Source organism: Myotis myotis, unplaced genomic scaffold (assembly GCF_014108235.1).
Source record: "Myotis myotis isolate mMyoMyo1 unplaced genomic scaffold, mMyoMyo1.p scaffold_m19_p_24, whole genome shotgun sequence".
Taxonomy (NCBI): Eukaryota; Metazoa; Chordata; class Mammalia; order Chiroptera; family Vespertilionidae; genus Myotis; species Myotis myotis.
In genome coordinates, this window is record NW_023416329.1 from 3,957,595 (window position 1) to 3,969,874 (window position 12,280).

At 52.5% G+C, this 12,280-nt stretch overlaps 1 protein-coding gene across 7 annotated transcripts in view; it reads right to left on the reverse strand.

The window, feature by feature from the left end:
- ARHGAP22 (Rho GTPase activating protein 22) overlaps window positions 1-12,280 on the reverse strand; it is a 162,695-nt gene that overhangs the window by 83,806 nt on the left and 66,609 nt on the right. For all 7 annotated transcript variants that reach the window (XR_004975212.1, XM_036355992.1, XM_036355993.1 and 4 more), the window contains exon 3: window positions 8,597-8,684. Coding sequence is in view for 6 of the 7 variants with exons in the window: in XM_036355992.1 (XP_036211885.1) it covers window positions 8,597-8,684 (88 nt within the window). In the remaining variant the exon portion in view is untranslated. The remainder of the gene's footprint in view (window positions 1-8,596; window positions 8,685-12,280) is intronic.

The window sequence follows — 12,280 nt, forward strand, 5'->3', positions numbered from 1 at the left end:
CCTCCCACCCTGGCCCCTGCCAACCCTCCCACCCTGGCCCCTACCCGCCCTCCCACCCTGGCCCTCCGCTCCCGTCTCCCGCATCTCCTGTGCCCCTTGCCTCTCAAGGGCTCTGCCCCTGTGAACTCTGCCCCCTCTTCTGGAGCGCCTGGGCGTGCCCTCTCCTGCTCGCCCATCTGGGTAATTTTTACTTTCCTATCAAGGCTTAGTGAAACAAACCCTCCCTAACCACCCAGGCAAGCACCTCCCGCCCCTCCCCCCACCCCCCAGGCCTCACCCTAGGGACACCTCTGTGTGAGCACTTACCAGGGGGTGTTGGGATTGTTTACTTACAGGTAACAGCTAAGCAGTCACTGTTATTATCCAGAATAGCGCTCAGCAGAGACTGCAGAGAGGGGTATACCAGCATGAGCCAGGCCACGGGTCTCCTGCCTCCTCCCTCTCCAGGCAGCTGTTCTGTCCCCATCCCAGTTTACAAAAGCTGAGGCCGCTCGGCGCGGGCATGGCCTGTCCCGGGCAGGGCCGAGCTCCTGTCGGGTTCCCGGACTCTCACAGAAAACAGGGGCGAACAGGGAGCCGGGCCGGCCTTGCTCTGACTTCCTCTCTAGAGCCTTCCATCTGCGTGCAGACCCGTCCTGCCCAGGAGCATCCGCATCCTGCTCCCTGGGTACAAGTGCCCGTCTCCCTGTCTCCCTGGGGTGCCACTGCTTGCTTGGCTGTGCCATGCTCATCTCCTACTGTGGCAGGTGCCCACCAGGTGCTGGGGAGCAGGTGGAGGCCCCAGCAGCTCAGGGAGGGAGTCAGCCCGGAGCCTGGTGGACAGCAAGGTCCTCCGAACTGGGTGCTTCCCTGGAGGAGGCTGCTGGGAAGATGCCAGCCGGGGCCGGGCTGGCTGTGGTCGTGGCAAGGCCAGCAACCTGGCCCTTGGCCTGGCAGAAGCAGGACCTCAGACTGCGCCTGGGGTCTGCACATTGATGGAGACCCCATCTGCCTCTCCCGCCCTCCCTGAAGGCACCATGTACCTCTGGGCTCCTGCTTCCACTGTCAGCCGCCTGGGTGGCAGGGCCTGTCCAGCCACCAGAGTGAGCAGGCCTGTCCTCAGCAGCCCGGCGTTGCCAGGGGCGAGCATGCGGCCTAAACACGCCATGAGACTTGGGACCCCGACGAGTGAGGCCAGGACTGAAGGTCAGGCAGGACTCAACCCTGGCACCTGCCCCTTCCACACTCAGCTCTCCAGCTCCCATGACTCGGCTGGCGCAGCCGCTGGCCACGCCCCTTCACCCGAGTTGGCCAGAGGGGGCTTCTGCTACCTGCATGGGGACCTTGAAAGACGCCCAGCACTGGAGGAGGCTGCTCCCCAGAAAGACTGAGGGCCCTGGCTCCCGGTGGTGAACTGCCTGCTTCCCTGGGGGCACGGTGCGGGCACTGCACGTGGGATGTCAGCAGTGACTTACTCTGCTCTATTGATTGCCTGCTTCTTCCCTTCAGACACAAGCACCTCACGGGTTAGCAGCGCTTTCCGTCCAGAGTGCTGAGCAGGTCTCTCCACGCCCTGCCTGTCCGTCCCCGGGGATTCAGAGGAAGACCTACGCCGGGCCTGTGGCCAGATGCTGGCACTGCCAAGCAGTGAGTGCCTGGGAGGCCAAGAGGATCGAGTCTGCAAGGAAAAGAGCTGTAGAAGGCTGGAGTGGGCGGTGTTTGCCAGGTAAAGCTGCTCACCAAGCACAACGCGTGTTGATTTTTCCCACACCACCAAGCAGCTCCCAGACACCAGCTGTCCGACAGTTCAACTCAGTTCTATCTACAGGAACCGCCATTTCCAACCTTTTCCCTCTCACGGCACATAAACCAATTACTAAAATTCTGCAGCACACCCAAAATATATTTGTTGCCGATCTGACAGAAATAATAGGTATAATTTTGATCCATCCACACTGGATGGCTATTGTGTGGCTGTTGCCATTTTTTAATTTGACATTCGAAGTCAGGGGTGGGGGCGTCTGCCCGAGGGCCCAGGAGATCATTTGGTCTGGCTCAGGCATTAGGGCTGAGTTCATTAAATGTTTGACCAAATAGAGCAGGCTGATTGTTAAGCTGGTAATTTTTATGGCTCGCGAATTGATGTTATAAACATTCAAATGGCCCTTGTTAGAGAAAAGGTTCCCCACCCCTGGTCTAAGGGAAAAGAGGTCCGTGCCCCTGACTGCTGCATTCAGGTGCTGCATGTTTTAAACATTCTCGCAGCGCTGTAGGGAATCACTGTAGAGAAAGGAACCCCAGTGCACTGCGGGTGGGAATGCAGACTGGTGCAGCCATTATGGAATACAGTATGGAATTTCCTCAAAAAATGAAAAATGGAACTGCCATTTGACCCAGTGATCCCACTTATAGGAATATATTCTACGAAGCCTGAAACACTAATCAGAAAGAATGTATTCACCCCTAAGTTCATCGCATCACAATTTGCAATAGCTGAGATCTGGAAACAGCCCAAGTGCCAATCAGTAAACCAGTGGATAAAAAGCTGTGGTACATCTACACCATGGAAAACTATGCAGCAGTAAAGAAGAAGGATCTCTTACCCTTTGAGACGGCATGGAGGGACCTGGGAGGTATTACGCTGAGTGAAATAAGTCAATGTGAGGAAGACAAGTATCACATGATCTCACTCATATGTGGAATCTAATGAAAAAAATACACTGGTAAACAAAATAGAACCAGAGACATTGACGCATAGAACAGACTGTGGAATCTCAGAGGGAAGGTGGTGGTGGCAAGTGGGAAGAGATCAACCAAAGAATTTAGATGCATATATGCATGGTCCATGGACAGACAACAGTGGGGTGGAGGCCTGGGGAGGGGGTGGAGAGGGGTGGAGGGGGCTAATGGAGGCAAAGGGGACATCTGTAATACTTTCAATAATAAAGATAAAAAAATTAAAAAATTATACACTTTATTTTTTTCACATTCTTTTTTTAAAATTCATCTTTACTGTTGGAAGTATTATAGATGTCCCCTTTGTTTGTTTGCTTGTTTTTTCCCACTGACCCCCTCCACCTGGCACCTGCCCATCCCAGGCCTTCACCACTCTGTTGTCTGTGTCCATGGGCTATGCATATACGCATATAAGTTAATAAAGATAATTTTTAAAAAGTCACTATACATGAAGATAGCGTCAGATTCCCCAGGTTAAGGGTTCAGTCCTAGAAGACTGTTCTCCCCCCCGCCCCCCCGCCCCGCCAATCACAAGTCCAGGTTGTCACCTGTGCTTCTGACCAACTTGCAGCTTCCAAGGACCCCCTCGGATTGATCGATTTGCTATTTCACCCTCTAGACTATGGGTTCATTATACGAGGATATACCTCAGAACAGCCAGATGGGAGAGGGCTAGGCTAAGGCGTGTGGGAAGGGCCGCAGACTACTGGACTCTCTGAGCCGGCCACTCTCCCCAGGACTTTCCACCCAGGAGCTCCCGCAGCAGCTCTTCCTCCGGATGTTTAGGGGCTTTGTGAGGCGAGGGACTGAAAGTTCCAATCCTCTCACCACAAGGTTGGTTCCTCTGGCAACCAGCCCCATCCTCAGGTGCTTCCAAAGGTCACCTCATTCACAGGACAAAGGACAGCTGATCACTCCATCAGGTAGGAATGCCCAGGCTGTCAGGAGCTCCATCAGGAGCCAGAATGGAGACCAAATACATACTTCTTCTTGTAAATCACAAAAGCACAGCAGGCAGCTGACTGCCCAGGCCAGGGATGAGGCCCAGGTGGGAATGTGACTCAGGTCCTGGAATCCCGGCTGCTGCTGGGGGCCTGCCCCAGAGCCAGCGCCGGGTGTGGGCGGAGGGGCGGGGGGCGGTTCTGCAGCAGGAGCTGGCTTAGGGATGGTGGGCGCCTCGCCAGCCTCAGAGGTAAGGCCTGGCAGGAATGGTTAGGGCCTCAGGGCCGGCAGGAGCAGGCCTGGCCTGGAATTGGTAGGTCTCTCCACTAGATGGCACTCACAACCTAACTTTCCCTCATTTTTATTCTACCTGATGAAAAACTGCAATATTTTTATACTGCCGAAGAGCACAAATAGGACTGTGACTGAAAATTCGTCTAGTTGATTTACGTGTTATCATACTTGGGTTTCTGCCTCATTTTCAAGAGTTGTCAAGCTTCCCCGCCCTGGGTATCGGGTGCAAATCTGCCCCACTGACCTTCCCCAGCCGGATGAGTCCAGGGGAGGTGATGGCGTCTTCCTCCCTTAGGGCTCCCCAACGCCGACTGTACCCTCCCTCACTGCCCACACCAGGCCACTTTCCCTGGGCAGCCTCCAGCTGCTGCGCCCCCTCCCGCAGGCCTTCAGGCCTGTGCAAAGGGGAAGAGGACGGCAGTCCTGGAGCCTGTCAGAGCCTGGTGCCTAACTGCTGTGCTGGATACAAAGGGAGCTCTCCTTCCTACAACCGCATCCCGGCCTCCCAGGCCCAGGTGGCTGAGGCGCTAACACCCGGCCAGGTGCCTGTGTGGCGGGCAGCTCACGGGTGTGGCTTTGGAAGCCAGACGGCCTGGGTCCAAGCCTTGAACCTACCACCACCTGGCTCTGTGTCCTTTCGAACCTCCAGTGCCCCTTTCCATGAAGAGCCACGGCCTTATGGGTGTTCTGAGGACTGCGGGAGGCAAAATGAAGGCTCACAAGAGAGGTCTTGTCCTAGTTCCTGGGACCTGTGACCGTTACCTTATGGTGGGTCTCCCCCGACCCCCCACCAGTCAGGAAATCCTTGTAAATAGTTCTGACCCAGCTGAGGAGCGGGCACCGTGGAGACTTTCCCTGTCTGGTCCTTGGCACATGCTCAGTGCCTTTCTGAATATATGGCGGGGCTCTGTTGACTTCCACCTTTTCCTTCTCCGGCCTCAGGGCCCCTCGCCCAGCCCCTCCCTCCCTGTGCCCAGGGCCCCCGCCCTGGGATGGCAGGCGTTAGCTTTGATCAAATAATTGATACCCCTCCCCTGGGAACTGACCTTTAGGCGCTCAGACCACATTCCACTTACTAACACCATTATCTCCCCCCTCCCACCTTCCCAGGATCCAGACCTGCCCAGAGAATTCTCCGCCCAGAAAAAGCCTGCCTAGAGTCCTTTAAAACCTCTGACTCCCTGTCCCTGGGTGCTGGTGCCCTTTGGGGGCTCAGCCCATCTGGTATCCAGATGACCTGATACATTTATAATCCCTCACCACACTGGCCTCATGCATCCCTCCTTCAGCAACCCTAACAGCAGGGCCCTGCCCACTCACTGTCCTTTCTTCTCTGTCTTCTCTGCAGAAGCCTTCACTCATGGTCTACAGTCAACTGAGCCTCGTCCCCCACCTACTGGGATCGCTCTGCCGCCACCTCCCTGGCACTGGCAGTGGGTGGAATGCCTAATGGAACCGGGCTGAGGGACCTCCATGCAGGGCCACAGCAGGAGGCTCTCCCTGCCCTTCAGCTCCAGCTGGTGCCTCCTGGGGCCCCAGGATGGACAGACAGAGGCCAACGCTGCCTGCCCGGCTCACATTCACTCCTGGGCTCCCAGCGGGCTGCTTGCTGCCGGCTGGCCTGAGCCTAGGGTGATCCTCACTGTTCCAGTCACCTTGTCCGATGGTTGGGTGCCCATGCTGCTCCAAGACCCCAGGGAGGCCTGGCATAGTCAGTTCACAGCCACCACTTCCCAGAGGAATGTCTCCCATGGACACACTGGTGGATGGGACTCCAGACGTCAGGCACACTGTTCCCATCCACGTGGGTGGCCTCCTCAAGCCTTGCCGCTCTCCCCGAAGGCCTTCTCTGTCCCTAGGGAGCCATCCCTGCAGCGCAGCCTGATGTGCCAGCATCAGCTCCCCAGGGAGCAGCTCGCAGGCATGGCTGCTGTACACCCTGCCTCCTCACTCCCTGGCGAGTGAGACATCTTTGAGGCCTGTTCCCCACCGTCTCCACAGTGCCCGCTGGAACTGAGTCCCGGTGCCCAGCAGCAGCCCGCTCGCAGCACACCCTGACTGCTCCCTTCTCCATGCTCTGCGGGTGGTGCTGTTAGGGGCAGAAATAGAATATGGGACCAGCTATAATTGTAAGAAATATTGCCCATGCTGTTAACCGGGATTGTTTTGTTTTGATTAACACTAGAAAGACTGAAACTTAGTATATACCTATACTGCCCAAAAGCAGTCAGAATGACTGCATTGTGAAAGAATAATATCGGAGCACTCTTCACTTATGATCCTTAGCTTTTCCGATAACTCACTTCTATTCGACATTTCTTTCATGAATTTAGGGCGCAAAAGAAATAAAATAGACAACTTATTAGAACAAGTATCACTGCATAAAGATTCGAATAACAAGTGCTAGTTTAGCTTATTGAGCAACTGCAATTTATCAAGTATCGACAATTTATCATGTACTTGTATGTTATCATGTGACGGTAATCGAAAAAAAAATGAAAACTGTTATTTCAATACAGAGCCGAACTGGTCATATAAGAAATTTACTCAATTCAATAATAAGAGTCATTTGATTATTTAAAATTTCCCCAAGCAGTCAAAATGACTGCTTTTGGGCAATATAGGTATAACACATATATATATACCGGAAATGAAGGAGGGGGAGGTAACTACAATTATTAATAAACGCATTTATATGTTGTACAAAAAGTCACAAAATTCTAAGACATTGTGTCCTTATATACATAATTGTTTTTCTAATTGAAAGTAAAAAGCAGTCAAAATGACTTCCTTGGGCAATCTAGTGTTCAAGAAGGCACTTTCTAACCTGCTGGGAGTTGCAGGTGGGACCTGGGAGCTCACCTGGAAGTGCAGCCCATCCTCCCCATCCGGGAGCTGCCTAGTATCAGGGAAAGACTAACAACCTTGTTGCAGAAACCAGAGGGGCCAGCCCTTTGCAATCCCTCAGTCCCTTGCAAACCCCCAGCCGCATTGCCTGTAAACTGTAACCATTATACCCATTTTTCATACCCATTCTGATTCCGTTTGCCTACTTCCCGATGTGAACTTTGTCCTTGTACCCACATGAGAAGCTGGCTTATAGAGGATGGAGAGCAGATGTTTGTGGATGACCTGCTGCTCTCCCATGCTGCCGGCAGGATTGAAATTAACGTTCATATGTGACCCAACCCTGTCTGATGAACTGGCTCAAGTATGACAGTAGTCCGGGCCCTTTGGCTGTCCGGCTTCAGTGCCTCCTATAAAGGGCTCAGAAGCGGCTCAGGCTCTGCTTCCCAGGCCAGAGGGGTGTCAGGTGGAACGCCACACGCCCGCCTGCACCGTCCGTCCCTCTGAGCAGATGCGCTCAGGCACCTACGGGCTCAGTAACAGTCACGTTTCAAATCAGGGAGCTTAAAGAATGGTTTTGTGACTCTACTATGATAGCAATTCTTTGGTTAATTATTCCTTCACAATGATGGTGAACATGAGACATTTTTGGGGGGCTAGCAATCTGAATCTATGCCAGTAACCTGCCTTCCAACGCACACTCTTACTAGCTGACAATTAACTGCATTTGTGAAAGGATGTAGGAGACCAGCAGCCTGACTCTGTACCTAGTTAATCAGTGTCCCTAACGCACATTCCTGTTAGCCTATAGCAGTGATGGCGAGCCTATGACACGGTGTCAGAGGTGACAAGCGAATTCATTTTTTTGGTTGATTTTTCTTTGTTAAATGGCATTTAAATATATAAAATAAATATCAAAAATATAAGCCTTTGTTTTACTATGGTTGCAAATATCAAAAAATTTCTATATGTGACACGGCACCAGAGTTAAGTTAGGGTTTTTCAAAATGCTGACACGCCGAGCTCAAAAGGTTCGCCATCACTGGCTTATAGTCTAGTCACTGCCCCTTCCTTAATTATCTGGTCTTGCAAGACCTATTTACCTAAATACTCCCATTTCACAGAGGCTATAAACCATGAACCATACACAACCCCTAGAGGGCGTTATCAGCGCTGGCGCCGGGCCAGGCCTTTAGGTGTGGTCTCATGGCTCCCATCCCAATACACGGGGCTTTTTGCAAAGCCCGAGAACGGTCCGGAAGTCTGATCCTTATTTGGGGGACAAAGAAACCAAAGGGTATACAGAAGAAGCTTCCTCCATGTTGGCTTGCTCAGGATTTGGAAACAGGCTCCCCTGAGTCACGGTACTAGCACATCTGGAAATAAATGGGTTTTCCTGTGTCTCCGAGTACTCCTGTGTGTATTTTCCGGCCACCTGGTAAATTCTGTAACAACCGTAACACATGCAGTTCTGTTTGGAACTCATGCTGCAGCTTTGCTAATGCTCTGAACTGCTGCCGCCGCCTGTTTGCAGATCACCCGGACTTGGGGTTTGGACCTTCACCCTAAGATGCCCCAGTTGATTGGTTTCTTCCCTTGTGTTTACTGTGAATTTAAAAATCTATCAAAAGCTAATTACCCACATGAATGGATTTTCTAATTTCCCCCCAATTCACCACATCCTCTAGATTTGACCCAAATTTCTGAGTTGTGAAAAGTGATGGAGTTTCATGAAGGAGCTCTGCCTTCCCAGGCTCAAGGCAGAGCAACACCCCCATGGGGCCCCCAGGCCGCCTACCTGGGCTGATCTCAAAGAGGTGCTTCCCCACATCCTCAGGGCCAGGAAGACGCTGGGCCACCTGCGTCCCTTGCAGAGAAACAAATCCCTAGAGAGACAAACACAGACACAGTGGCATGAGCGGACTGGGAAGGACTTGTGTGCCAGGTCTGCGGGGGAGGGAGGCTGGGGCCCTGCTGGTAGGCCTGGGTGCCAGGCAGAGTGCAGGGTTCCTCCAAGCAGGTGTCAGGCTCCGCAGACGCCCTGCACGGTCCCCAGTGGGGTGGGCAGCACACAGGGGCTCCGCCCACAGGCACCACCAGCACTGCCCACTGGTTACTCCCCTGGTGAGGCAGGGAAACCCATGTCTGGAGGTGCGGGGGGCGGGGGGGAAGGGTCCCCTCAAGCAGAGGGCTCCCTGATCCAATGTCCTTTTTCTGGTTGAAGAGGGTCAGGGATAGAAAGGTTGGCACACTGAACTGGGCGACCTCAGGTAAAGGAGCAGCAGATCGGTGCAACTCTAGCCTGCCCCTCCTGGCCAGGGGTGACCATTTCACTGTGTAATGGATGTCGGCTGTGACACACAGGGACCCAGCACACTGGTGCCAAGTGCCTGGTATACCTGTGTGTGTACATTACTGGGGTCAGTAAGTAGTTGAGCCAGGATTTGAACCCAGTTAGGCCATAGGGATGGAGCTGAAAAAGGGTTTGCCATGGAGAGAACCAAAAATGTGTAGTCAAAGCCACACGCAGTCTGAGTTGGGCAAATCTGAGCAAGAATGAAAGGAGAAAGCCCTCACAGAGATCAGTCACTAAAGAGAGGAGGGGAAAGGAGGCCCAGCCCACGCTCTAAGCCTGAAATCAGGTAGCAAGGCTGAAAGGTGCCTGGAAAGAGCAGGGCGTAGGAATGGGTAGGCGGGGTTCGGGTCCAACCTTGCACTTCCTGGCTGTGTAACCTGAAGCAGACCATGTAGCTTCTCTCAACCTCAGTTTCCACATCTCTGCCACGTAACAGTAACTCTACTCCTCAGGGATGTTGAGACTCCAGATTCCTGCTCAGGAGTCCTGCTCAGATGAGGTGCTGCCTGTGATAACCACCGGGACTCCCCCTGTGTCCACCCACCAGGCCAGGCCTCCGCTGCCCCTTCTCCGTGTGAGTGACCCATCTCTGTTGAGGCCTTTCTTCATTTTTTTCATGCTCAGAATTTCCCAACTCAGACTTTGTGTGGCTTTTAAACATTTTTTTATTAAAATGTTTTATTTACTTATTAAATTTATTAGGGTGACATTGGTTAATAAAATTATATAAGTTTCAGGTGTACTTTCTATAAGACATCGTTGTATATTGTATTATCTTTTCACCACCCCATGTGTGGCTTTGACTACACATTTTTTTGACTCTCTCCACTCCCACCACCTAACTGCCTGGGTTCAAGTCCTGGCTCAGCTATTTGCCGGTTGTATGATCCCAAGCAAATGGCGTAACTTCTCTGAGCAACCTCCCAATTTCCATCTTTGTGAAATAGGAATAAAATAGTACTTTGTGGGCTCTTATGAGCATTAAGTGAATTAGTGCCTGGGACGTCCTGGGAGCAGTGCCTGGCACACTGGAAAAGCTGTGTGTTTGCTAACCAACCCCAGCTAGTATTTTGTGTCAGGGCTCCCTGCTGGGCGGGGAACAGCTTCGAGGTGTCTGCACTTGCCCAGGAGAATGGCGTGGCCACCTGCTTTCTCCACGTGCCCTCCAGCCCCCGTCCCACTATACACGCTCACAGAGCACTCCTCTCCGCACCCCCAACTTTCCCAGGCAATTCCTGGCTTTAACCGGGTGACTGAAGCCTCCATGCGGCTGCCACGTGGCTGCCGGAACCTTGCACCCCAAGGACACAGGACATTCCTGTTCTCATTTAAGCAACATAAAGGCGAATGACATGAATACCCGTGGTTGCTTGCTTTAGAGAAAGTACAGCAATAAGCCAGAGAGCCAGCTAGTAACTCTTGCATCTGAGTTAACAGTTACTTTCCTTCTGGGGAACGTGGGCTACTGGGGATAGATCAGAACCGCGGCCCAGGACAGAACCATGCTCACTAGAGGGTGTGGGCGAGATCCATCCCTGGCTAATGGGATGGGTCTCCTGTGTTTGTGTTTCGGTGTCTCTGTGTAATCCTGGGCACGATGCTTCTTTCCCTCTGTGTCTCAATATCTGTCATCTGTAAAAGGGGAGTGACAATATTGATATCGACGACACTTTGTACTGCAGCTAAATGAAAAAGCAGCCAGAGCTACTGTTTACGGAACTTGGACTATATTCCTGGCTCTTTGTCTAAATTCTTGGATTTAATCTTCCTATAGGTCCCATGGGGGTAGGTACTGAGGAGACAGAGGGAAGCTAGATAGACAGGGACTAGGACCCTAGGGGTGGCAGGGCCGGGGGGGTGGAATAAAACTGGGAACCCAAGTACGTGAAGTTACTAAGGCATCTCAACTGGGTGTGGGCAGAGGGGCACATGCAAGAGGCAAACTTAAAAATACATGGATTGTTGCTAAGACAAGCAGCTTACAGAATAACCAATCACAAGGCAATAAGATGTATAAACCAATCCCAAGGACGTGGCTAAGGCTGAATTCTTGGAAAGACCAACCAGAAGCTAGCAAGACACGCATCTGCTCCTAGATTTAAAAACGCATGCTGCCTCCCTCCTCTCTCTCCCCTGCACGCTAGATGCTTGGGTTGATGGCAGGGGACATGCTCCCTGCGCCACATGGCCGTGTGGGACTCAGCACATGGACGAAAGGACTTTAACACCCACTGTCACATGGAGCAAAGCCCTGGACCCTGGCTGCTCCGGCACCTTCTCCAGGACTGGCTTCTCCCAATAAGCTTCGATCCCACTTCATTCTTCCATTTCGAGGAACAATGAACTCGGACTCAAACGCCCCACATTTTGGTGTCAGTACTACTATCCCATGTGCCTGGATGAGCAGAAGAATGTGGGAGAAGCAGCCTCGTGTCTCCCTGCCCGGCAAGGTGAGCTGGGGTGTGCACCAGCTGTGAGTGATGCTCCTCACACTCCGACAGCTTTGTGTGCAAGAAGCCGCATGGAGAGCCAGGCTCACCTCTCTCTCAGGAACCCGCTGTGGCCCCCACCACTGCAAGGGGCCCTCAGAACTGGCTTTCAGAGCCACCCAGATCCCTCCTACCTCTCATGGGTCAAGGGCATGGCTTTGGTCCCAGCCTTCTGCTGGGGTACAGGATCTATAAATATTTTAAAAGCATAGATTCTGATACAGGGTATGTTCATCTGAAGTGAGCCTTACTGGGCTGCAATCAAGAGCTGGGGGGGCTGTGTGCCTCCTAGAGGCTCAGGGGAGATATGGTTCCCTGCCTTTCCCAACGTCTGCAGACTTCCTGCATTCTTTGGCTCCTGGCCCCATCCTCCATCTTCAGCGCCAGCAGTGTTGCATTCGAAATTTCTCTCTGACTCTGACTTCTTCTCCTGCGTCTCTTTTCCACTATTTAGCACCTTGTGTTCACACTTGGCCCACCTGGATAATCCAAGATATTTATTTATAAGTTCAGCTGATTAAGCACCTTCCCATCTGCAACCTTTATCCCTTCTTGAATAGCAGCATTCACAGGTTCCCAGGACATGGGCATCTGTGGGGACCATTATTCTGCCTATCACAGTATAACTGGAACAATT